A 25,293-nucleotide genomic window follows, 5' to 3' on the forward strand; every position below is an offset into this window, starting at 1 on the left:
TCTCAACATTTCTAAGCTAATTTTTATCTAAATTTAGATTTTATACAGACTTATTTACATGCAAATTTGGAAGCCTTTGATATACTCCGCACACCCGCAATCAGATTTCTTCTACATTACATCATGTTAGCCAACGTTCTCGAGTTAATCTCACACTTTTTTTACAGGCTTTTTTTACAGTTTGGCAATGTTTCTTGCAAGAACGCAAGATTCGCTGGCCGATGCCAAATTGCCAATCCAGTTAAGTGAAAAGTACACACAGTAACGAGGCCAACAGATCAGAGTATCCAGTTAATTTGTGCCACGCCGATTTTCTGACCCATTTATTTTTATACACATCAAGAAGTTATGGTTATATCTTTCCGATACTACTTCTGATTAGGTGGACATTAGGTCCCTTTTTCTATCGTCTCCGAAATGCAATTCAATTTCCACAAATATTCTTCGTTCAATTGCGCAGAGCTAGTAGTGGTTTCTTTTGCGACTTCAAATAAAAAGGAGGCGATTTCTCGCATTTTTGTACTTGATCTTTTTGTGCGGGTTTATTAGAATCTCACATATCTGATAGGACCTATAGAAAGGTCTTAATTAGTAAATACTTATATTCAAGAAATCGTTTTTAAACAGTATATATAAATCTATTTTCTTAGTACTTTCTTTATGGCAGTTATAACTTGTTGTACATATCCGCGCCGCCACAAAACCATTTTCACAGTTGTAAAAAAGCCAAGAAAAAACTACAAGGTAATTTTCAAACTATTTCTCATAATTTACAACCGATCGTCGTGATAACTTGAAAACTAGCAACGTCGATAAGACTTCGGCAACTAAGTTCATTAACTTACAATGTCGTTAACTAGGATTCTACTACGACGCACAACAATGTTGCCGCGAACAATGAATACGTCACATTGGATTGGCGTAACAACTTGAATAATGATTTCCGGCCCGACTCCACAATAGTCCCTGGGGTTTTCTGTACATTTTATTCTTATAGTTGTACCGTGCTCTCTATTAGCGGGGTTACAGTGGATTGCAATCCGATCGACCAATCACGAGGCTTCATTTACATTCGTGAAGATGCGAGAGGTAATCAACGCTGCCACTGGCAGTGCAGTGTATATTTCTCGATGTAAATTGGTTCGAAATTCGATTGGCAATTTGTTTCTCTCACGCAAAAGAAACTTGGCAACTTGTTATACTCCCTGTACGCCTAGTTCACAGTTACGGCAATAATGATTTTTTAATGATTCCGTAATGACTGACAGCCGTGTACGGGGTGTTATGATTTATGGGCTACGATCGCGTGTTCGAGTGTTATTGCTCTATATGGTGTCTGGAATATTCTGTACAATTACTTAGTCCATTCTTGTTTGGGAACCTCGTTTGGGCATTGTTTGTTCATAATTAATAATAATGCTCTAAAATAAGGCGGGGTGCGGCTGTCTACATAATGTAACGCTCGCAGTAAAGGATGACTTACGCTACATCGGGCCGTGCCCGGGCCGGGGCGTCCGACATGTCATTTTCTATAACAGCTGATCGGTGATCACGTGGTGAACGTCCATAGAAAACGAAGCTCCGGAAGTTCCGGCCCGACCTCGGCCCGCCCGGTCTAGCGTGAGTCATCCGTAACTCGCGCAGACGTTTCAGCTTAAAAAAACTACATAATAGCTTAACACGCAGAATAACCGATTGTGATTAAGGCCATTAAATATTCACCTAGTTTAGTTTAGATGTATTTTTTTATGGAATCGGATAGTGTTGTCTTTGTGCCTGCTTTATAATTAACACCCTTTGAAGCGAATTTCTCCGAACGGCTGTCATAGAATACCAAAACAGATATGATTGTAAATTGTAGTTAAGATACTCCAAACAAGGCAACTTTAAGGATTTTAAATATTTTTTTTAGTTATCGACCCATCTATTTTGAAATTTTTTGCTACGCCTCGCTAAAGTTCTTACTCAAATCTGAATTTCTAACAAAAATAAATAAAATTTTGGGGCCAATCTTACACAGACTGAACTAGCCCCAAACTAAGAGAAGCTTGTACTATGGTTACTAGGTGACCTATATCCATAACTCATGAACAAATATTCGAGATAAGCACACACATAAATGAACTTACCGGTATTCAAACCCAGAACTGCCTGCTCTGTAGGCAGAATCACTATACCGACTAGGCTAAGAGGCCGTATAAGGGGGAAAGTATTACTTACTGAAACTAGTACGATTACTTCTACATATTTTCAATCGATGAAGAACGAATAGCGGATAACATAAATTAAATTATATTTCGGACATAATATCGACAAACTATACATAGGTAAGTATACTAGTCGGGTTTCGAACCCACGATCTCCAGTTTAATATTGTTACGCTCAGTTACCAGTTCAAATTCAATTTCAGCAGCTTAGTAGTAATTTAAAAAACGTGTCCTGGCTGAGTAGAGTTTTAAGTGCTCGTATAAAGTTTTGTTAGAGTTACGAAAACTGAAAATTAGACACTAAACACGAGAGTTGTTAAGTCGTTAGGTACTTGCCGTTTTGCTTCTGAAGCCTCGTTTGGCTTTATGAGTTTTCTTTCAAGCCTGTTCTTTGGGGCAAGTTTGCTATCTATCTTTTCAAAACTATAATGAATGATACAGGAAGTGATTCAAAACATCTAAGAAAAATGTAAAATTTTGGACTTTACGTTATGATCCTACCGGCTGCGCCATTGAATATTTTGAAATTTATATTTGTTTCTCTATTTAACACAAATACCAAAGTAACAGACAAGGACAAACGAATTTTACATTTGTAAGGATTGATATAACGTTTTCGGCCGTAATAAATATATTTTTTTTCTTAGCTTACGCTAACCTAACCTAACCTAATCCTAAGTGTGTCATCTCATCTCTTTCTTTCCAATATATATTTTACGGATACTGTCTCGTTCACTCAAACGTTTCATTTTACACAATAATGCACCTTACATACACTCTGAAATAGATATATACTCGTATGTGCAAAGTGACACTCTTAGTACAATGTATATTTCACACGTTACACATTTACTCAGAGAGAGAAAGAGCGAGCTGTAGGTATGTTAAAAAAGAAACTGACAAAAGTGACGTACTCGTAGGTACAAAACATATACCTAAAAGCTTATTTTAATAACTTTAATACGGTATTCTAAAACCGCTGTTACATATTTTTAGAAGCGTTGGATACCAGAGAATTTAAAAAGCATTCGATTTTCTACACGGTATTGCTTTTACACTTACATAACTCGGTTTAGTACCAAGGGAATTGAGTGTCACGCCCGCAAGTCCGCCGACTAGACCACTCGCCTAGTGTAAACACGGCTTAAGAAGTTCCATCGTGGCATGACGACAAGCCACAGATTACTCACTGATTAGACTGAGCATCAAAGGTTCTCGCACCCATGTCCATTCAAGGGTCACCAACACCACCCAGAAGGTTAAAACTTGTTCATAAAGCCCTTTATTTACCTCTTAATCCTTAGAATTATGAAGTATACACTTATTAAAACAGCCATAGTGACATACAGATTCACTTTAAATTAAGAATGTATATCGTCATAACATAGTCTTTTTTTTTTCAAGAGAACTTGGATGGCACTTGTCTTATTTCCGTATCAATATTGCTACTTCCTGTATCTAACGGTTACGAAATAAAATAAGATAATGTGAGAGCTCTATCTTTCATTTCAGTTGTTACGTTTAGGTTAAACATGCGATGTTGTATACTCGTAAAGTGCTGTAGAATGCAACTATGGCCAGGCCAGGCTATGCTGTAGAAGGCAATATGACAGAACGAATTTAAACTGTTGTGAGACATACTAACATTGAACGCCGTCGTGAACGTTGCTCGCACTGTTAGTGCTTGAGAAAGGAGACCTAGGCTCTCCGAAACATGTCGCGCGAGTGACTTAAAACAAGTGAGTCTAAACCGTAAAATTATTCAATATGAAAGATATTATTCCTATTATTTATATCCTGCTACCCCAAGGTTGTCTGGAAGATATCGCTTACAGCGATAAGACCGCCTGTTGCTATCTTTATTTACACTGTAAATCTGTTATTGTATTTTTCTTTGTGGTGCAATAAAGTGTATTTACTTACTTATTTTACAAGTCAATTAAAACCCATATTTGTAAACGCTTCATAATGCAGGATCTGAATGACGTAGTCTTTGAGACAAGCTAACGTAGGTATTTTATTTTTATGAACTTGAGCGGGAAACTTCATTTTCTGGTGGACTTGTCGCAATTTGCGGCATTTGAGGACGACAAGAAGTGGCGGATTAGTATTATGATTTGCTTCCATGCGAAATTTGTTCAATTACGATGTATTTAGAAAGAAAATGCTGCTAGCTTGTGTTGTTTGGAACTGCGTTGCCCTCACGAACGTAAATTCAATCCAAAGGAAATTAAATATTCTCAGTATTGATTTTGATTACTTTTGAGGTTAGCTAGGAGATCACTACATAGTATAAAACAAAGTCGCTTCCCGCTGTCTGTCTGTCTGTCTGTATGTGTGCTTAGATCTTTAAAACTACGCAACGGATTTTGATGCGGTTTGTTTTTAATAGATAGAGTGATTCAAGAGGAAGGTTTATGTATAATTTGTTAACCCGTGCGAAGCCCGGGCGGGTCGCTAGTTTCATTTATATATCTGTTGTAACTATCCTTGTTTAGTGCAATAAAGTGTTTAATACGTATACCAATAAAAAGAATATTAGTCTAAAATACTGTTCAAACAAGCCCCAGAGGCATCCGTATTTAGCTTATGTCCTCTACACAGATTACTTGTAAGTTTGCACACGAGAACAATTCAACTTGCAATCCTATTAAGGATGCATTGGCTGCATTCTGTCTAGTCAGTATTGTACCATTCCGACGAACGTCTTTAACATGCACAATGCTGCAAAATGTTGTTTAAACAGCATGCATTTTGGATGCTCTGCGCATTCTATTGGTGTTCAGCTCGGAAATGCTTTATGCAGCTTTCTAATGTTGTGAAATCAGTCGATTCGATTAGGACTTCTGTAATAATTAATATATTTAATTGTTTTAAAATTTTAATGTATCCGCAGAAGTTCGTCTAAGAATCTAAAACTCTTTAAAAATATTATTTTTTACACATAAGTTTTGGACTGATTTTTTTTCGCTTAATCTACCTACATTCAATTATTTTCGCGATTTTCAAAACTCAATTGACTCCAATACAGCAGTGAACGCCTTTCGGCGTATATGATGATGATGATAGTGATGAACATTACCTATAATAATTTGGACAGTGTATTGGGACCGTAGCCAAGATGAATATTATCGTTTACCGACTAACGCCATCGAAAAGTTACAATTTATTGGGATGATAGATGCGAAGAAAAGACACGTAGCATACATATGGCATATTTAAAAACGATCAAACGTCACTTGGCTAGGCCCCCCAGGACGCTATTAACAGGCTGAAAGTAATAAATGAACAATATCTCTTAAACACAGTAAATTAAAAATGGTTTTTGGTTGATGATGATTATCGTATTCTAACATTTCTAACCAAACATCTCCATTCCAGACTTCCTGTCCCTGGAACTAGTCGACGGCTACCCGATCCTCCTGGTGAACTACGGCTCCGGCACCACGAGGCTCAACAACAGCGTCGTCCACGTCGCCGACGGCAAGCCTCACCTCATCGAGATAGTCCTCATGAAGAGCTCCATAGAGATGTTCGTGGATCGGTGCAAGCTGTCCACTTGTATGAGCCTGGCGGCGCCTATTGCACCGAGGGAGATACTTAATGGTAAGTCTTTTTAAACTGGATAACATTACAGAATGGTCTACCCGATCCTCCTGGTTAACTATGGCTCCATTAGACTTAACAGCAGCGTCGTCCACTTCGTCGACGGCAAGCCTCACCTCATCAAGATCGTCCTTATGAAGAGCTCCATAGAGTCTGGATAACACTTCTTCTTTAGTCTCGAGATTCTTTAGACAATTAATAATTAAATTAAATTCAAACAAGCTAGTTTCACAAAGGTCTTAAAAGGATATTCAAATAAATCCATTTACATTTTTCCATCATTTTCCTAACGACGACTAGTTTTAACTGCGTTGTTACTTTGCTAATGAGTAGTTTATACGTATCTAGGGCGACGTGTTTTTTGCCTGTTTCCATTATTGCTGGATTATACAGGGTCGCCAGAAATCTGATAAAACCTGCTTTTTATGCAGAATTAACGAGGCCGGTTAAATGGGCAAAAAGGCCCAGGGTTTATCGCCCGCTCCTCTTGAAATTTAATAGTATTGACATAGGTTTTTATGGCCGTTACACATGGCAGTAAGATTTTTCGGTAACGGTAAATTATGAAATTTATCTACATTTTTGTAGGCGAACGTATCGGTTATACAACTTATATAGGTATTTATCATTTGCCTACTCATACTGTACTTCAAAGTGGAAACTGGCATTAATTAGTATTTCGAAATTAATACTGCTCTACCCAAATATTGCTAAACCTTAGTGTACATTTTCTCTATTTACTTAAATACATATTCAAATTCCATTCAAATATATACATATTTACAAACCCGCCCAAAATATGGTTTCCAGGCGCTTCGATTGGTTCTAAATTCAAATGCCAATGCCTGCAATAAATTTACATACATTATTACTGTACAAGAGACTTTTGTTTTCGCTGAGCGCGCCGCATCTTCCAACAGCGGTGAGAATTATAGAAAAGTTCCCGACCTCTTGTATTGTAGTATTCTTATCATAAAATTTTAGTTTACAACTGAGGAAAACAATGCTACTGTCTGAATAAAGCTCGTTTCCCGACAGTTTATTTTGCCTGCTTGAACTCTTTGACTTACAGCGTGGCTAGTCGTTAACTAACTTTCTGCCGTTGCTTTTTGCTTGAAGTTCAGCGTGCATACATTATGAAATGTAGACTACATTTTAATGTATTAGTACTGTCGAATTTTATACGGCTTTTTAGTGTACGTTATGCAAACCTCTCGTTGCAACTTTTAATTCAATTAAGTATTTGAGTGTAAACAAACGTATACGCTAGAAATATGGTGTTGTTTGAAGACGACAACAATCACGCCACAATAATTTGGTGTGTCTGTGTAAATATAGATATTACTTAGATAACCAGCGCGACTCGGTTGGAGGTTCAATCATATTTTAGGTTATATAACATGTTGACAGCAGAATAGAAACACCAGCCAAGATCACAAAGTCACGTCACCATTGCCCTACATTATGTAAAGTTCGATTGGCGTTTACTCTAAACAATTGTACCGAATATTAATGTATTTTGTGTTCTACAGTGAATGGACCCCTTCAATTGGGTGGAGCGACCATCGACTTCAGACATCTAGCACACCAGTTTGGCTGGCAGCACATCCCCACCAACCAGCATTTCGTTGGCTGCATCAGCAACTTCACGTACAACGACTATGTAAGTATCCACCTGTTAGTGAACTGCTCCTATACTTAGGATATTTGCGTCGGTGATTTCATTTTATTAAGGAAATTGACAGATACAGCGCCCGCGTCAACGCCGCAGCAGTAATGTCGCAACAGTAATGCAACTGCAGTTGCCATAGAAAGTCACCTTTACTGTGCAATCAGTAACGCATAACTGCAATCGTCGTCTGAATGTAACCTATATTGTAATTTAAAATTATGAGACTCGCTGCGCTTAACAATATTAAATTCAAAACGTTGTTTAGTGCATAGGATTCAGCAAAATATTCCGAAGTTGCCGTTGAGGCTGTTTTGAACAAAATTAATTACTTTCCGAAGCTATTACCTGAGTGTAGTGCGGCACAAAACTTGTTACTTTGCAAAGTCAATCTTGAAGTGAAGGCCTCTATTCGACGCAAACCAAAGTCTTACGCCGATGTAGGTGTTGCGTTGTTCCCGCTCGGCTTATGTTTTTTTAAAGATAATTTAAAGATGGTATACTCGTAGGTACATTCTCATAACAATATTCACTTTCTTCTTTCTACTTTTTTCTTTCTTGTGAATTTCACATTTAATTTATGCAAGTACCTATACATAATGTAGTAACAACACCTTGTGTACTTAAAGTTCTAGCTAAATTGGTTGTTCCGTACTTACGCTATGGAATGTTCAATTCAGCTAGAACCCTAAATGGCGTAACAATTACGGAGCGTGACTGTACATATATGACTGGATATCGGACAACTGACGTCTAAATCATTGTTAAATAATGAGTTATATTTTGGCATTTATATCAAGCAAGATTTAGGCACTTCAGTACCATAATTTACTGACGTCTAAATAATTGTTTAATATTGAGTTATATTTTGGCATTTATATCAAGCAAGATTTAGGCACTTCAGTACCATAATTTACTGACGTCTAAATCATTGTTTAATAATGAGTTATATTTTGGCATTTATATCAAGCAAGATTTAGGCACTTCAGTACCGTAATTCACTGACGTCTAAATCATTGTTTAATAATGTTATATTTTGGCATTTATATCAAGCAAGATTAAGCACTTCAGTACCATAATTCACTGACTTCAAAATCATTGTTTAATAATGAGTATATTTTGGCATTTATATCAAGCAAGATTGACAAATGACCAAGTATGCAGTATTAAGAAAATATGCTTTTCCCCGTCCATTTTTCAGGTGCTCCATATATTTACCGTAACGGCGTGAAACTAAGTGCGCTAAGAATCTTACATTAATGTGTTGTCGAGTGCTTGCGTAATTTCATTAAAGTATATTAATTCTCGTGATTTATTCTGCGGTGTTCCTATTATTTTCGTAATAATAAAGCTTGTTTAAAGCGAACATAAATAAAGTTAACTGCCTTCTTCTAATTCAATATTCATGTTAAAATATGAAATAAAAGTGTGCTGTAAATTATATGTGCAATATTTATTAATAATGGCTAGAATTATTATAAAATGTGCATATTTTTTGCACAATACCTCTCGGCGTCGAATGATGGATGACCGTTTCTCAAGTTTCTTTTGGTTGAGCTTAATTTTAGAAATTCAATTCAATTCAATATTTTTATTTCGAATAAAAAAAATCCATATTATTGTTAGTACTTAAGGCTAAACAAAACTTATAAATCTAAGTTAGTGACAAAAAGTAGATACAAACCCAACGGATACCTAACGGATTTTTTTTTTTAATTTTTTAGTAAACTAATGTGATAAAAATGACTACAAATATTTTACGTCACAGTACTACTCCATATAAATATGAACTGTCATAGGGACCATCATTCGACTCAAGAGGAGGGAGTGATTATTAAATGGTATATACTTAATATATCATAATAGAAATGATGAATGTAATATGATTGAAATAGTAGTTTGCGTTACAAGGGATCAAAATGATATATTTCCGTCAAGGGCGTACATTGAATCCTGAATGAAGCGATAGATTCTACAATAGAATCCCGAACGTAGTGAGCGATTCTAAAGTAGAATCCTGAGCGTAATGAGGGATTCCATTGTTAACGCCCAAGACTAAATAATTTTGATACCGTGTGGCACATACTGCTTTTCACATCAACTATGAGGAAAATAAAAAAATCTTAGTGTTGACACAATCTGATGCGTAAACAGATTATTTAAGCTAAAAAAATTATGTGCAAAAAAATATAAAAATAGTGCCCTAGAACAGGCAAGTGTTACTTTGATCCCTCCTAGCAGGGAGGAAAAGTGCCACTTTGATCCCTCCTAGCAGGGAAGAAAAAGCTCTTTTCCGAATAGGTGGTGTGAAAAAGCTATTTTCCGAATAGGTGGTGTAAAAACTATTTTTATTGAAATGCTTGCTTAGTTGAGTATGCGTATTAGTAGTTAGTCTTACTGGGTTAACGACAGGTTAACAATCTCAAAATTACATGTATAATTAACATAAATGGTAAAGTATGAGTTTAAATTAACCTGTAATGGGTGCGTACGTTTTTTTTTTTGTAGAATATATTAAAAGTAGGATTTCTTCACCTAGAGCAGCGGTCGGCAACCCGCGGCCCGCGGGCCGCATGCGGCCCGTGAACCTGTCATTTGCGGCCCGTGAGCCTCCCTGGCTATGTATGTATGTATGTATTGTATGTAATATTGACAAACGACAATGTCTGATAAAGTCATAAATATTAACAGAGTGCGGCCCGCGTCAACTTCGTTAACTACTATGTGGCCCTTGGCTGCTAAAAGGTTGCCGACCGCTGACCTAGAGTGTCAAAAGTGACATTTCTTCAACCAGCCACGTGTCTGTTGACACTGACAGATCATTTTTATTATATCTACGAGTATAACAAATCCAGATCAAATTTATATCCTGTTATTACGACCAGAAAACGCCTCCTGGCTTGAATTTTTAAACCGTCGAATTCACATACGGAGCATTCAAATTTAAAATAAGTATCTGTTTTATAATATTTTATAATGATTATTACTGTTACTAGTCCATGTGCATCACACTCGCATTAATATATAAAATGAAATCAAATTGACATCAATTTGTAAGTTTGAATCGGTCTCTCGGAACAGAACCCTAAAGTTAAACCCAACTCGTTAGTTTCGAAATAAAACAGAACCTATTATAAATATGCAAATGTACTAATGTCAAGTTATGAAACAACACATCGCCGTTAAATCCTAGCGTATTAGCATTTTCACATCATTAATCAAAGCGAAAATGTTGTATATTTGTGAAATTCCGTTTGTTTGCGTACCTACTTAGTTTGGCAAATAAAATTAATGGACACCGTGTTGTGATGATATAAATATTAAATACACATATATTACTATTACATATGTGTACCTATTTTGAAATAGAAATTTAATATACGCGTCAAACATATTTAGTAAATTATAAATTGCAATAGATATCATATATTAAAGAAAAAGTGATGAAGCCCTTCAGTGGTGAATGCCGGATTCTAAACAGAAATCAAAATATTTAGTTCTCAAAGTTGTGCATATTTAGTAAGTTAGGATATAATAAACATTTGTAAATTACCTACTGTTTAAGTTAAATTATTTTTTAAGTTTTCATTGAGACGATGATCACCAATTTTACATAAAAAAAACCTAATCTTAAACCACTAGTACCTACCCTTAGGGCCACTTTCACCATTCACTAACCCGGGGTTAACCGGTTAAACCTGGAGTTACCATGGTTACCAGTACAATTTCACACTGGGTTAACGGTTTAACAGGTTAACTCCGGGTTAGTGGAATGCCAGTGGCTCTTAGTAGTATAAACTATGATGTTGTCGACAGTATTACAACCTCGGCGAGCCCTCTGTGCACCGCAAGGCGGACCCCGGCTGCCAGCTCAGCGTCTCCACGGCGGTCACCTTTGGCATCGACACCAATTTCCTGGTCGCCATCTTGGTCTGCATAGCTATCTTAGTCAGTGAGTATTCGTCTGGTTCTTTGTTCAATATCATTTGAAACGCAGAATTAATGGGACTATATCAAATATGCAGTTCAAGTAAAAGTATATCTACTAATGGCGTTATTCATAAACGACTGCTAACTTAAGGTAACGGTAGACGTGGGTAAATTTTCAGATTCTGTCAATTTACCCCATTTCACACACAAGCGCACTTCACGCACACTACCTCACTTTACTGGGACAGGTCATTGACCCATCAAGTTTTTTTAAGATAGCGTTTTGAGTTTAGTGTTAACCACTGACCTCTTTTGAGGAACAGAAACTGTAAAAACGTTCCATTGAAAGAAGAAAGAGAAACAATACATTAAATCTTGCTCTCCTTGTCTGTTCATGTCACACGTGACGTATTTAAATTCTAATTTAATTCATTTGATTGTTAACTATTTTCTGCATATTATGGCTTTGTCGAGATACGCGTTTTGTAAAGTTAAACCGAATAAACCCAGATGTCATTAAGTCAGATGTAAAATGTTATTTACTACTCTATACGGTTATTCATAAGGCGAAAAATCAATTCAATTAAAAATTTAAATAAATAAAGTTTCGGCAGGGTGGAAATTTAATTAAGGCCGACAAAATAAAATTTAATAATATATGTCGGCTGATGTACCCCTAAGATCTTAACAGATTTACTTGTACGAGTATCGTATATTCGCTATTTATTTTGCTATTAAATTTATAAAATTAAAATAAATAATTAAATATTATACTGGCATTCCACTGCTATTATTTCAGTGCTGAACTGATTATCTTCGATCGTAGCCTTGATGATGTAGTTGTACTTACACTTACGGCGGTAGGAGCGGCAATGAACCCCGCGCAGCGTAGAACGAGAGGTGCGTTGGGATAAGTGCATATACATATAATTCTTCGTGCGTCTGTCTGTCTGTCCGTCCGTCTGTCACAGTCTATTTTCTCCGAAACTACTGGACCAATTCAGTTGAAATTAGGCACACATATGTAAATTTGGCACACAAATGTAAATTTGTGACCCAAAGATGGACGTGTAACGTAAATAAAATGTATTTTAGAGAATTTGAAATACGGTAGCCATTTTTGGGGGGGGTAAATGAAAAAATTAAAAAATATGTTTTTTAAACTATATAGTGTTACATATCAAATAAAAGAGCTCATTGTAAGAATCTCAAAGATATATTTTTTTTTATAATTTTAGGATTAATAGTTCAGCAGTTATTCATAAAAATAGGCAAAAAATGATCATTCTCCGCCCACTTTCTCCGAAACAACTGGATCTAAAATTTTGAAAAAAATACACAAAGTAGTTCTTTACCTATATATGTCAGGAAAATCTATAAGAAATGTGCAGTCAAGCGTGAGACGGACTTAATATACGGAACCCTTAGAATGCGAGTCCGACTCGCACTTGTTTTTGTTTAGCTCTTATTAGGTTTAAGGAGTTTTATGAGTGAAAAAAGAAGTTTTTTGTTTTATGTGCCCGCGTTATTGCCGATCGATTGTGTTTTAAACGATAATTAGACAAAAAAACTTGTTTTTCACCCAACGAATATAGATCCCCATGACACATCTTCCAAGTCGCCTTTGGATAGGCTTAATTTTAAAAATAATTGAAATAATGTTCTATATCATTCATACTTGCAAAAAAAGACTAAAAATAATTTACGTGACCAATGCTTATTATTAGTAAATATCTTACAATTTAATATTTGATATATCACACGATACAAAAAAATGGCCGCAAAGTTAAAAGTTTATTTATTTACGTTACTAGTCCATCTTTGGATCACCGACTCTTTGTCATATGTGAAAAATGTGTACCAAATTTCAATTGAATTAGTCTATTAGGGGCAGACACACGAGTGATCTTAAAAGGGATTTTTTTCTTGAATGATTTGTATGTACTTACCCCAACGCACCTCACGTTCCACGCGGCGCAGCGTAATCAGTAAGTACCTAATAATTAGTATCCGACCGAAACACAAATATCTGTATTTATAAATATTGTTGTCCTACTTGCTCCCCAACTTTTGGTCTTTGTCACATAGTTTAGTTTCATAATACGAAGTACTATTTCGTATGTTTCGGCCAGGCCGACAGATTCGGCCGTTTTTTGGCCGAAACCGAAACTACGGCCGAAACATGATTTTATGGCCGAAACTGGCCGAAACCGAAACCGAAACCGAATCTTCGGTCGGACACTACGAATAATCACAATGGTCTTAAGTACCACAGACCCTACTGTCGCTTAAGTCCTTTATGACAATCTCTGCCTATTAGAACTTATAAAAAAAAAAGAAACCGAGTAATTATATCCAACTACCGAACCTGCTTACAAATTTTCTCGAGATATTTGAGAAATGTGATATTATTATGCAAAGGAGAACATTCGAACAAACGAAAGTATTTTTGCCCAAGCTGAAACGGAGACTTTCGCCTACGCTCGGTCAGTGATGGTTTAGGTACAGTCAGCTGCAGGTCACCCCTGCATAGAAGATTGTATGCAGGGGTGGTACCTTTTCTCTGCAGCTGACTGTACACCTATAAAAAATTGTTGTACCTGCTGCAATTTTATACCGGTACCGTACTTTATATTTCAACAGGTATAGTACCTTCAAAACGAAGCGGTATTGATAAATAATAACGGTACCGTACCGCCTATAAATAATAATAATAATTCAGCCTATATACAGGGTGGTCCAAACCTTGACGTCCAAAAATTTTTTTTTAGATTCCTCACGTCGTGGGCTATCAGAATATACCCCATGTATGTTAGCCGATTTTTCGTAGTTATCGAGTTATGATTTTTTTTACTTTTAACTTTTCATATGAAATTCCGGGGTTCCCATACAGAGTGGCTAAAAAATAACTGCATTTCCGTGGCCAGGGAGGTTTTGGGATTATACTGAGCAACTTTTACAATGGGGCCAACCCCGAAACCGCGAAAAAAAATTACCCTTCCATAGAAAATGGACTAGCCAAAATGTATAAAAAGCCAATTTTTTTTTCGCGATTTCGGGGTTGGTCCCATAATAAAAGTTGCTCAGTATAATCCCAACACCTCCCTGGCAACGGAATGCAGTTATTTTTCAGCCACTCTGTATGGGAACCCCGGAATTTCATAGGAATAAGAATAAGAATAGAATAAGAATAAGAATTGTTTATTGCCACATACATGAACATAAAATAGAGTTAGAATTACTTACATAATAAAATAAAACAGTTGTTATCATATACAAAACAAAAGTGAGAAGATCTTTGTATTCGGCAAAGGGTTCCAGTCTCAGCGTGTGCCGGGCCTAGGTGCCCGGCGCTGGTTTTCAGACCGGTCCCAGACTAAGGACTGTCGGAGAATATTACCTACATAGGAAAAGTTAAAAGCTTAAAAAATCATAACTTGAAACGTACGAAAAATCGGCTAACATACATATGGGGTACATTATGATAGCCCACGATTTTTGGACGTCACGGTTTGGACCACCCTGTATAGACAATAATCTCAACGCTAGCCCAATGCGGATTGGGGACTTCACACACAGCTTTGAATTTCTTCGCAAATGTATGCACTACGAGTATGCAGGTTTCCTCACGATGTTTCCTCCTTCACCGAAAAGCTAGTGGTAAATATCAAATGATATTTCGTACATAAGTTCCGAAAAACTCATTGGTACGAGCCAGGATACCAATGAGTTTTTCCTTACCGCTTATACCGTAAAGAAATAATGCAGTCTCTGCTTTGCACGATTATTGTGTGGACATAATTCTTATAATCACCGAAACATACATACCTCTACGCACAGAATGTCATTGAAATAAAACATTGTTTTTTATAGTAAATTAATATAACATTCGATTTATACACATAACAATAAGCAGGCCAGGCCGCAGCGATATTGGCCTGTAAGCTTCATCTCGGTCTCCAAATCCGCAAAACTCGCTGGTACTAAATGCTGGTCTTGCCGTTATTAATTATCTTGATTCTTGAAGATTATCAGAACAGCACGTTACGTAATCGCATACATAGACGGAACGAACGTCAACAAAGTAGGTGTAGACACTGCAAGTCTTTAGGTATTAAACGAATTACGCTTCGTATTAATAGATGAGTAATATTTAAATGAACATATAATATTCTCTAACATAAATACAAGATTACAATTAATTGACATCAAAAGTCATTGACGTACAGAAGTCATATACATTTTTATAATGACGCAAAATTGATACCAGCATAATGAAAATCGATCCCAATCAGTAAAACGAGTCTTTAAACTTTTTTCATTTTAAGCGGGTTTTGAAGGAACAAGTTACTTAAATTCGATTGTAATCGTATTGTTTTAGGATAATTTACTGCTGTTTTCGACCGTTACGACCCGTAAATAACAACAACTCACATTTAAAATTTGACTGGAGCTCGACGTGATTATATTTATTTACCCTATTTTATGAAATACAATTTATCTACTGGTATACATTTTCGTATGCGTATATGATGAAATGTCTTTATTAATGTCAAAAACGAGCTATGACGACGTACACGTCTGCTTCGATGCAAGGCCAACGGCCATCTGACTCGAAGAAGAGTTTTGAGTGATGTCGTCAATGTATGGAAATTATACGAAAGTTTACATTTGAGATTGAATTTCTGTGTTGTATTTGTGAGTAAAAATATAAGTAGATAATAATCTGGTAGTTTAGTTATCTAGCCTTCAAAATCCCACAACAACTCAATTACTGTCAAAGACAAAACTGTAATGCGTCTTGCTCAAACGGAACTCCATATTTTGATTTTTGGACACTTTTAGTGTCGATTTGTAGAGAATTACAGGAAATAAAAAAAAATATGGCGTGAAGAGCCGGTACACGGCTTCTTCGTGAACAGATTTACGTATAATTTAATGCAGTCATTAATCATTCATTGAACAAATTGATTGCACAAAGTGAGGTCTAAATCGAAAACGTCATATACCGTCCCCTTAATCAGTTGATGATGGTCGTTCGTCCCTATCTGTCGTTATGCCATAGAGAGGGACAAACTATGATCATCAGCTGATTAACTTAGCAGATGTTTATGAATAACGTCCTAAGTACCTATACAGGGTGGTCCAAACCTTGACGTCCAAAAATTTTTTTTAGATTCCTCACGTCGTGGGCTATCAGAATATACCCCCTGTATGTTAGCCGATTTTTCGTAGTTTTCGAGTTATGATTTACCCTTCCATAATAGAAAATGGACCACAGCCAAAATGTATGAAAGCCAAATTTTTTTTTCGCAATTTTGGGGTTGGTCCCATAGTAAAATTTGCTCAGTATAATCCCAAAACCTTGCCAGGGGGCAACGGGAATGCACTTATTGTTTAGCCACCCTGTATGGGAAACCCGGAATTTCATAACAAAAGTTAAAAGTTTAAAAAATCATAACTCGAAAACTACGAAAAATCGGCTAACATACATGGGGTATATTCTGATAGCCCACGACGTGAGGAATGTAACAAAATTTTTTGGACTTCAAGGTTTGGACCACCCTGTATATTACAGAAAAAAAGGAAGACAGAATGTCAGTGAATAGCAATGTTTTTCTGTAACTAATTCTCTATAAATGTGTTCTCAGGTTAATAATTAACTTAGCAATAATATTTATTGGTCTCATAGTCATAAAATACCGCGTGAAACGCACCAGGTTAAACAACAAGAAAAGTAATTTATTTAACAAGCCGAAGTGAAAATAAATCAACTGCTTGCTTTCTTATTTTAAAACGGGCAAATTCGCTTTAAAAGTGGAAACTATTCTTTAACCATTTCTCTATTAAATAGTGAGGAAAATATTTTATTTGTAGATACGAGTAAGCTGCAAACAAAAGTACCAAATCTAGCGATACTCACTTGTTAATTATATATTTACATTTACAAACACAAAGTAGTTCATTACTTTCATAATTGCCTTGTAATATGCCTGAATTGAAAAATAAAGACATTCATGTTCTTCTAAAGCTTATAATCTAACTTTTTCTATTCTTTCTCAGTCCTACTTCTAGCAGTGGTCGTCCACCGGCGCCGAGCGGACGCCTGGGCCGAGAAGGAACTGGATGACATCAGGGAAAACATCATCGCTTACGAGGACGAGGGTGGCGGCGAGGGGGACGCTGGCTACGACCTCCACGTGCTCAGGCAGATGTACGATGGGCCGCCGCCGGATCAGGATGGCACGTTCATGCACGCACCAGGTAAATATATCATTTACAAGCCCTATTTGACTCTTATTCGACTGACGAAACAACATCAAGAAAACTACCACAAATGGGACAACATTAAAACATCAGGGAAAACATCATCGCTTACGAGGACGAGGGTGGCGGCGAGGGAGACGCTGGCTACGACCTCCACGTGCTCAGGCAGATGTACGATGGGCCGCCGCCGGACCAGGATGGCACGTTTATGCACGCACCAGGTAAATACTTCATTTACAAGCCCTATTTGACTCTTATCCGACTGACGAAATAACATCAAGAAAACTACCACAAATGGGACAACATTAAAACATCAGGGAAAACATCATCGCTTACGAGGACGAGGGTGGCGGCGAGGGGGACGCTGGCTACGACCTCCACGTGCTCAGGCAGATGTACGATGGGCCGCCGCCGGACCAGGATGGCACGTTCATGCACGCACCAGGTAAATACTTCATTTACAAGCCCTATTTGACTCTTATTCGACTGACGAAACAACATCAAGAAAACTACCACAAATGGGACAACATTGAAACATCAGGGAAAACATCATCGCTTACGAGGACGAGGGTGGCGGCGAGGGAGACGCTGGCTACGACCTCCACGTGCTCAGGCAGATGTACGATGGGCCGCCGCCGGATCAGGATGGCACGTTCATGCACGCATCAGGTAAATACATCATTTACAAACCCTATTTGACTAGAAAACTACCACATATGGGACAACATTAAAACATCAGGGAAAACATCATCGCTTACGAGGACGAGGGTGGCGGCGAGGGGGACGCTGGCTACGACCTCCACGTGCTCAGGCAGATGTACGATGGCCCGCCGCCGGATCAGGATGGCACGTTCATGCACGCACCAGGTAAATACATCATGTACAAGCCCTATTTGACTCTTATCTGACTGACGAAACAACATCAAGAAAACTACCACAAATGGGACAACATTAAAACATCAGGGAAAACATCATCGCTTACGAGGACGAGGGTGGCGGCGAGGGAGACGCTGGCTACGACCTCCACGTGCTCAGGCAGATGTATGATGGGCCGCCGCCGGATCAGGATGGCACGTTCATGCACGCACCAGGTAAATATATCATGTACAAGCCCTATTTGACTCTTATCTGACTGACGAAACCACATCAAGAAAACTACAACACATGGGACAACATTAAAACATCAGGGAAAACATCATCGCTTACGAGGACGAGAGTGGCGGCGAGGGGGACGCTGGCTACGACCTCCACGTGCTCAGGCAGATGTACGATGGGCCGCCGCCGGATCAGGATGGCACGTTCATGCACGCACCAGGTAAATATATCATGTACAAACCCTATTTGACTAGAAAACTACCACACATGGGACAACATTAAAACATCAGGGAAAACATCATCGCTTACGAGGACGAGGGTGGCGGCGAGGGAGACGCTGGCTACGACCTCCACGTGCTCAGGCAGATGTACGATGGGCCGCCGCCGGACCAGGATGGCACGTTCATGCACGCACCAGGTAAATACATCATTTACAAACCCTATTTGACTCTTATCTGACTGACGAAACCACATCAAGAAAACTACCAAATATGGGACAACATTAAAACATCAGGGAAAACATCATCGCTTACGAGGACGAGTGGCGGCGAGGGGGACGCTGGCTACGACCTCCACGTGCTCAGGCAGTTGTATGATGGATCGCCGCCGGATCAGGATGGCACGTTCATGCACGCACCAGGTAAATTTAACGTCTGGAATGTCTGGATCGAAAAAAAAACCAGGGAATTAGTAAGGAGAAAGTTTGAAAAAAGTGGTCACTTAATACAACCTTGACATGCTGATGCATGCATGTGACTGCAGTGGCCACTATTTTACAAGTCCTCTGTATTTTTAGGTGTCGCCTTGGTTGAAAAGGAACTATTGGCGATATCTTTGAGTTGTTAATTCTTATTAACTTTACCTACGAATACGCCGAAAGGAAACTATATACTTAGAGGATATCGATGCATTAAAAAAAATACCGGAACATTGAATACTAAATTAAGGTTTCGACATTAAGATGCAATGTAGATTATAATGTAATATTTAAAGAGTTTACTGGAACTAAATACGGCTTCACTGATGGCCATGATTAAGAAGCAAGGCCTCTTCATTAAGTACATATAGTTACTGTCATACCTTCTAGACCGCAAATAAATTTAACGAACGATTATCAACATAAAACTTATCCGCTAAGCAAGCTTTTCAAATTCAACTTATAAAGCAAAAGTACTGCCAAGCTTCGACAATCCCTTAGTGTATATCTAAACATGTCACGTCACTCAAACCAGTTTTTGCGCGTTCTATTTACGACTTCGCTTAAGCCGTAACTTAACCCCATAGCTCAAACTTTAAGTGGGTTAAGAACCATCAATCAGATTTACTCGGATTACCTGCAAGGTTTAAGAATGAAAAAATATACGCCAGACTGGCGCCCGGTGTTATTTCTTAATTAAAACTTTTAGCCGGGAAAGATTAACTTTACCTTCCTGTCACAGTTAAAACAACTATTACAACATACCAAGTTAACGGAATAAAGTAGCAATTTAATGAGTGTTTCTAGAAATCACAAAGGTTCTCGCTTTTAACAGAATACGCTGGAAGTTAAAGAAGAATTAGCAGTAACTTAAGTGTTCTCTGCGGGATTATTATTCTAATTTCAATGGTCTTGACTTCACTCGTAGTAAAGCCCTACTATATCACGTTATGTTTGCTTTTTCTTTTAGTTTATCTTTGTAAAAATTGGTTCTAGATTGAAATGCGCGCCCTTTGAAGGATTTTCGTTTGTAGGCTGTGTTTGTCTAAAATTCGGTGTTATTTTGTTTCGTCGACATACATTGCGCTTGAGGAGGAACAGGCAACTAAAATAACTGTAAATTCGAGTTTACCTTATAACTGGGAAACGAATCAAATCATTTTTTATTTTGATTTATGTTATTTTATATAAAAACTACTAGTAAATTGTATATTTGTAAATTATTACATATGTAAATTATGAAATAGATGACATAAACGAAGACATATGGTACATAGGAGTACTTACGAAAATAAAAAGTGATCAAAGTCTCCAGTGTTTAGGGTTGGGGTGGAAGCGGTTTTGTATCACCGCAGAGACCGTAACCTTTAGGCCACCCGGATCACGGCGGCACCAGTCAAAAATATTATATGCTATCTTGCAAAGCCTAAATCGCCGTTAAGCAGCCTGGCTTTGTCAATTTCAAGATTAGAGTTATGTTTAGCTTAAGTTAACGAGTAATTTTTGTTATGATTAGAGTCTAACTGTAATTGCTTGCTTTTCCTAAGGGAATACTAATATCCAATTTTCCCCACAGGTGTAGTAGGCGCAGCGCCAGATATCTCCGGTTTCCTGGACGACAAGAAGTCCGTTTTGGACCGCGACCCCGACATCAACCCGTACGACGACGTGCGACACTACGCGTACGAGGGAGACGGCAACACTAGCGGCTCGCTCTCCTCGCTCGCCAGCTGTAAGTTACATTTTATACCTACCTACCTTACATTTTATACAAGATGCCCGGTGTGGTATACAGGGATGGTTGAAATGAGACGCTATTTTTTTCAGTACTTTTATAATGTTAAGACGCGATATTTGTCATGGTAACATTTGATAACGTATCCTTAAATTTAAAGGTACCTATATTCTATAGGTAGCTGTCATACGCGCCACGACGCCGACAAATGTTGACTTTAGCGGAATGCCCCTATGAAATTGACGTAAATCAATTTTAATTTACTATTTTGAGCAACGATTCCTAACTTAGTGTAGATGCTGGAATCGCCTAGAAATTAATAACTAACAATATAAGATAAAGATAAAAGATAGTTTATTCAAGTAGGCATAATTACAATGCGCTTATGAACGTCAAATAAACCTAGGTAGACCGGCTCCAACCCTACACCTCTGCCCCGAGAAGATTTAAGTCCCCCCTCAATTGGAAGAGGGTATCCCAGTATGGGACCGGCAACAAACTCGGCGGGACATATAATTGTTTAAATAAAACGTATATTTCCAACAGGTACGGATGACGGTGACCTAAAATTCAACTATCTATCAACTTTCGGCCCTCGGTTCCGAAAACTAGCCGACATGTACGGCGAGCCCGAGGACGAGCGCGCGCCCCACGAGGAGTCATGGTGCTAGCACCACGCCTGGCTCGTGTAGCCACCAAAATCCACCCTTATATGACTCTTACACAAGGCCCAAAGCCCTGTGAGTGAATAGACCAAGCTTCGAGATGCCTTATCGCTTCACGGCGTTTGATTTCGACACCGTAGCCTGTGTTCCAAGTGAAATTTAAGTGTTTGGACCCACCGTTGGAATAAGTTCCCTGTTAAGAGCAGAAAATCGATCTATAGGTAATTAAGAAGCCTGTGATAATTAATGCGTTTTATTTTACAAGCACAGGAACTAAAGAGTTCCATTATGAGTAAAGCTATGACTTTAAGGTTAGCTAATATTACGCCATTTTTTGAGTTATATTTTTTTACTTTTGTGTAAAGGTTTTATACGTCTTCCATTCATTTCTGAGCTGAATTCTTCTTCTTGAATTTTTCTTAGTTCTTATTCTGCCGATATTAAATCCTAAAATATGTATAATAAAACACGGTCCGAAGTTATACCTAGTTATTCTCGGAATATCAAAACAACTGGAAAACCTGACAGCTCAGAAATAAATTGAATTGTAATGAGCCTACCAACTTAATATCCCATTTTGAACCTTCGCGTAACATCACTTAAGAATATTCGAAACATTAGACATGTTAAATATGTTTTTAAGAAAATGACTGATTTGTAAAGTTGTTTAGGCATCGTTGTAGATACGCCTAAATTATTTCTTGTAGGTATGGTAGTTTTATATAAATTAAACTTAAGTACGTACAGCTTGGTTAAGAGTAAGTAATTTTAGTGTTTCTAAGCACTGCTCTATGTTCAATTGTTCATTACTTTTGTATGATTGTAAATTATTGTATTGAAGAATTCTTGTGACTGGCAGTATTTAGGCCATTGCAGCTGATTAACTATGAATTTAAAGTTAAGTGCCATTTTTTTACTTTTTGTATTTAAATACATGATTTTTGACCATTATGACAGTTTGGTCACTTTGATTACTAAACTGTCATTCTATGGAACTTGCTAACTATGTAAACAAACCGCCATATTGAAACTATCAAAAAGTATGAATTTACTAGTGAATTTTGTTTACATATTCAGCCAGTTCTATAGAATGACACTTTACAATTTAATATTAAACTTGACATTTACTATTTTAAAAGTGACATTTTTCTGTTTGTGAACTTTTTGTTCTCGGTGTACGGCCTACTCGTAAATGAAGGACAAATTATTTTTAAGAGCAATTTATTGCAGTTTCTTTCTCTCTCCGCTTACCTATGATTTGTGTTGATTGACAGAGAAAGAAAATGCCGTAATTTTAAATAAAACTTGTCGGTGTGAAAATGTCATAAGTGGTATCCTTGTAAACCATTGTTAAGGGCTAGTCTGTTTTTCATGATCATCCAAGAATAATCGAGAATCATATGTAGTGCCGTTGAAGGCTTGTTTGTCTTAAATGACATCGTTAGTATACGTATAAACGATATTTCAAAGTCATTATGTCAAGATTGCTGTAATTGAGTCTACATTAAACTGATTTATAGTTATTATCTCGACGGCTAGACTTGATATACCTAATTATCAATGCAATTTGATTATCTTATATAAATGTAGGTACAGTTACAGAATACCTACCTTCAGTTTTAAAGACACCACAATATTTTTCGATGTCGTGAACACAAGCTAGACCTTAACAGGTTATATTCCTTGGTGTAGAGTACGTCCATTTGTGTTAGTGTTAAGTTTCTTTTTATATTCTTTATACTATGACGTAATTTTATTTCATTGAAGGCAAACTTGTTTTTTGTCAATTATTTATACAATTTGTTTGTAACATAAACGTCCAGTTTTCTATGTGGTGCATTTGAATAAAGAAATAAGAATTTATTTTGGTTTTATCGTTAAATTACCTAGAAAGTCCTAATGGTTGTTCGGTAAGAAATGTTTAAAAATCCTTTTTATTAAGCTTGCGATTTCTTTGAACTTAATGTTACGTTTTAATAAATCGCGATGGTCCATAGTCTTATTTTTCCACTGCTTAGTTCAGTAGGTATTGGAGAAATATAGCTGCATACAGCGTTGGTATAATTATATATAGCCACCAACTTTGATGAGAAACATTTGATTTAAACTAGTAGGTAATGACACAGTCATTAAAAGATATAATTTTGTCATTGCAAATGTGGTTCTGCATCTCTTTTCTATTCTCAGTATGAAAAGAGATGCAAATACCAATAATTATTTGTACAAATATGACCAAGTGAATCATCGGCCTTTCGAGGCTTAATATAATGCTTAATAAACAAGGATTTTTTTATAAACCCTAATTTCGACCTATTGAAATAACCTAGTGGTATAAATTCTACATAAGTCTACGTGTAAATAATGTACATTAAATATGCCCGTAATATTGAATGTTCCGTGATTATCCTTAACTTTTATATGGCTAAATATAGGCAAATATACAAGGTGTCTTAAAATTATGCATATCAACGAATATAGGCGAGTGTAAGGGTAATACTCGGTACTACTGTAACTTCTTTCTTTTTAGTTTGTTTTCAAATAGGTAGATACATTGCTGATTTGATTTGAACTTGATGTGATTTTGTTTTTTACGCTAACACAATTATTATCCCTATCCCTAATGGAAAGGGTTATCATGTGTTAAATAATGATAGTTCTAGTCGAGTATGGGGTGTCCCTGTCCATATGTACCGGAATTCATATTTTTCCCCTGTTCTTTAGTTTTTCGCATAATTGAACGTTTTGAATTTATTTATGTAGAATTGTAACGTATCGCCACACGTTTTTTTAACATTTTTCGAAAATTAAACGGTAACTTTTCTTCTTCTGTCGTAGGTACATGAATTAGTTCTAGTAATGTTTTTATTATTTTATTAAAGGCCTAAACTCAACTTAAAATTTTGTATTCATTTTAATTATCCACAGTAAATAATTTACCGTTTTATGGGTAGTTCCATATGAAATATCAGAAATATTGTAGGATATCAGTGGGTTTTTAAACTATAACACAAATTATGTTAGCTTAATTTTACAAACATGCTTATTTCCCTTTTTGTTGGTTTAATAAAATATATGAATGCAATAAACTACAGCGGCCTCAACGTAGACAGCTGTTCGCAAAATGTAAAAAGCCTACTCGGCATTTTGTGACCTTCAAGTCAGACTAGTAACAGATGCCTTTGGCTTATGAAAACAACCTAGTTATTTATACTAGAATTATGAGTTATGATTATAAATAAATATTTATAGTGAGCTCGTAACAAAAAAATAGTTTATTATTTTTTAAGCGTGTATAAATACCGGTCCAACAAAAAATCTTCTCGTTTATATAAAAATAAATATACATTTTAATCTAAATCTTAGAAAAAAATCAGTAAAAGTCTAAATAGTCCTTGATAATTAAATTGACCCATGACAAAAAA

The 25,293-nt window shown here is 36.9% G+C and overlaps 1 protein-coding gene across 1 annotated transcript in view; it reads left to right on the forward strand.

Annotated features, from left to right (window-relative positions):
• The window catches only part of LOC134662137 (DE-cadherin), a 325,027-nt gene extending 302,547 nt beyond the window's left edge, over nt 1–22,480 (forward strand). Inside the window, exons 19-24 of the mRNA XM_063518410.1 lie at nt 5,589–5,813; nt 7,346–7,476; nt 11,299–11,434; nt 17,476–17,676; nt 21,048–21,203; nt 21,753–22,480. Of these exons, the coding sequence (XP_063374480.1) occupies nt 5,589–5,813; nt 7,346–7,476; nt 11,299–11,434; nt 17,476–17,676; nt 21,048–21,203; nt 21,753–21,877 (974 nt within the window). The 3' untranslated portion in view covers nt 21,878–22,480. The remainder of the gene's footprint in view (nt 1–5,588; nt 5,814–7,345; nt 7,477–11,298; nt 11,435–17,475; nt 17,677–21,047; nt 21,204–21,752) is intronic.
• Nucleotides 22,481–25,293: the final 2,813 nt, after the last annotated feature.

The sequence above is a fragment of the Cydia amplana genome, chromosome 1 (assembly GCF_948474715.1).
Source record: "Cydia amplana chromosome 1, ilCydAmpl1.1, whole genome shotgun sequence".
Lineage (NCBI taxonomy): Eukaryota > Metazoa > Arthropoda > Insecta > Lepidoptera > Tortricidae > Cydia > Cydia amplana.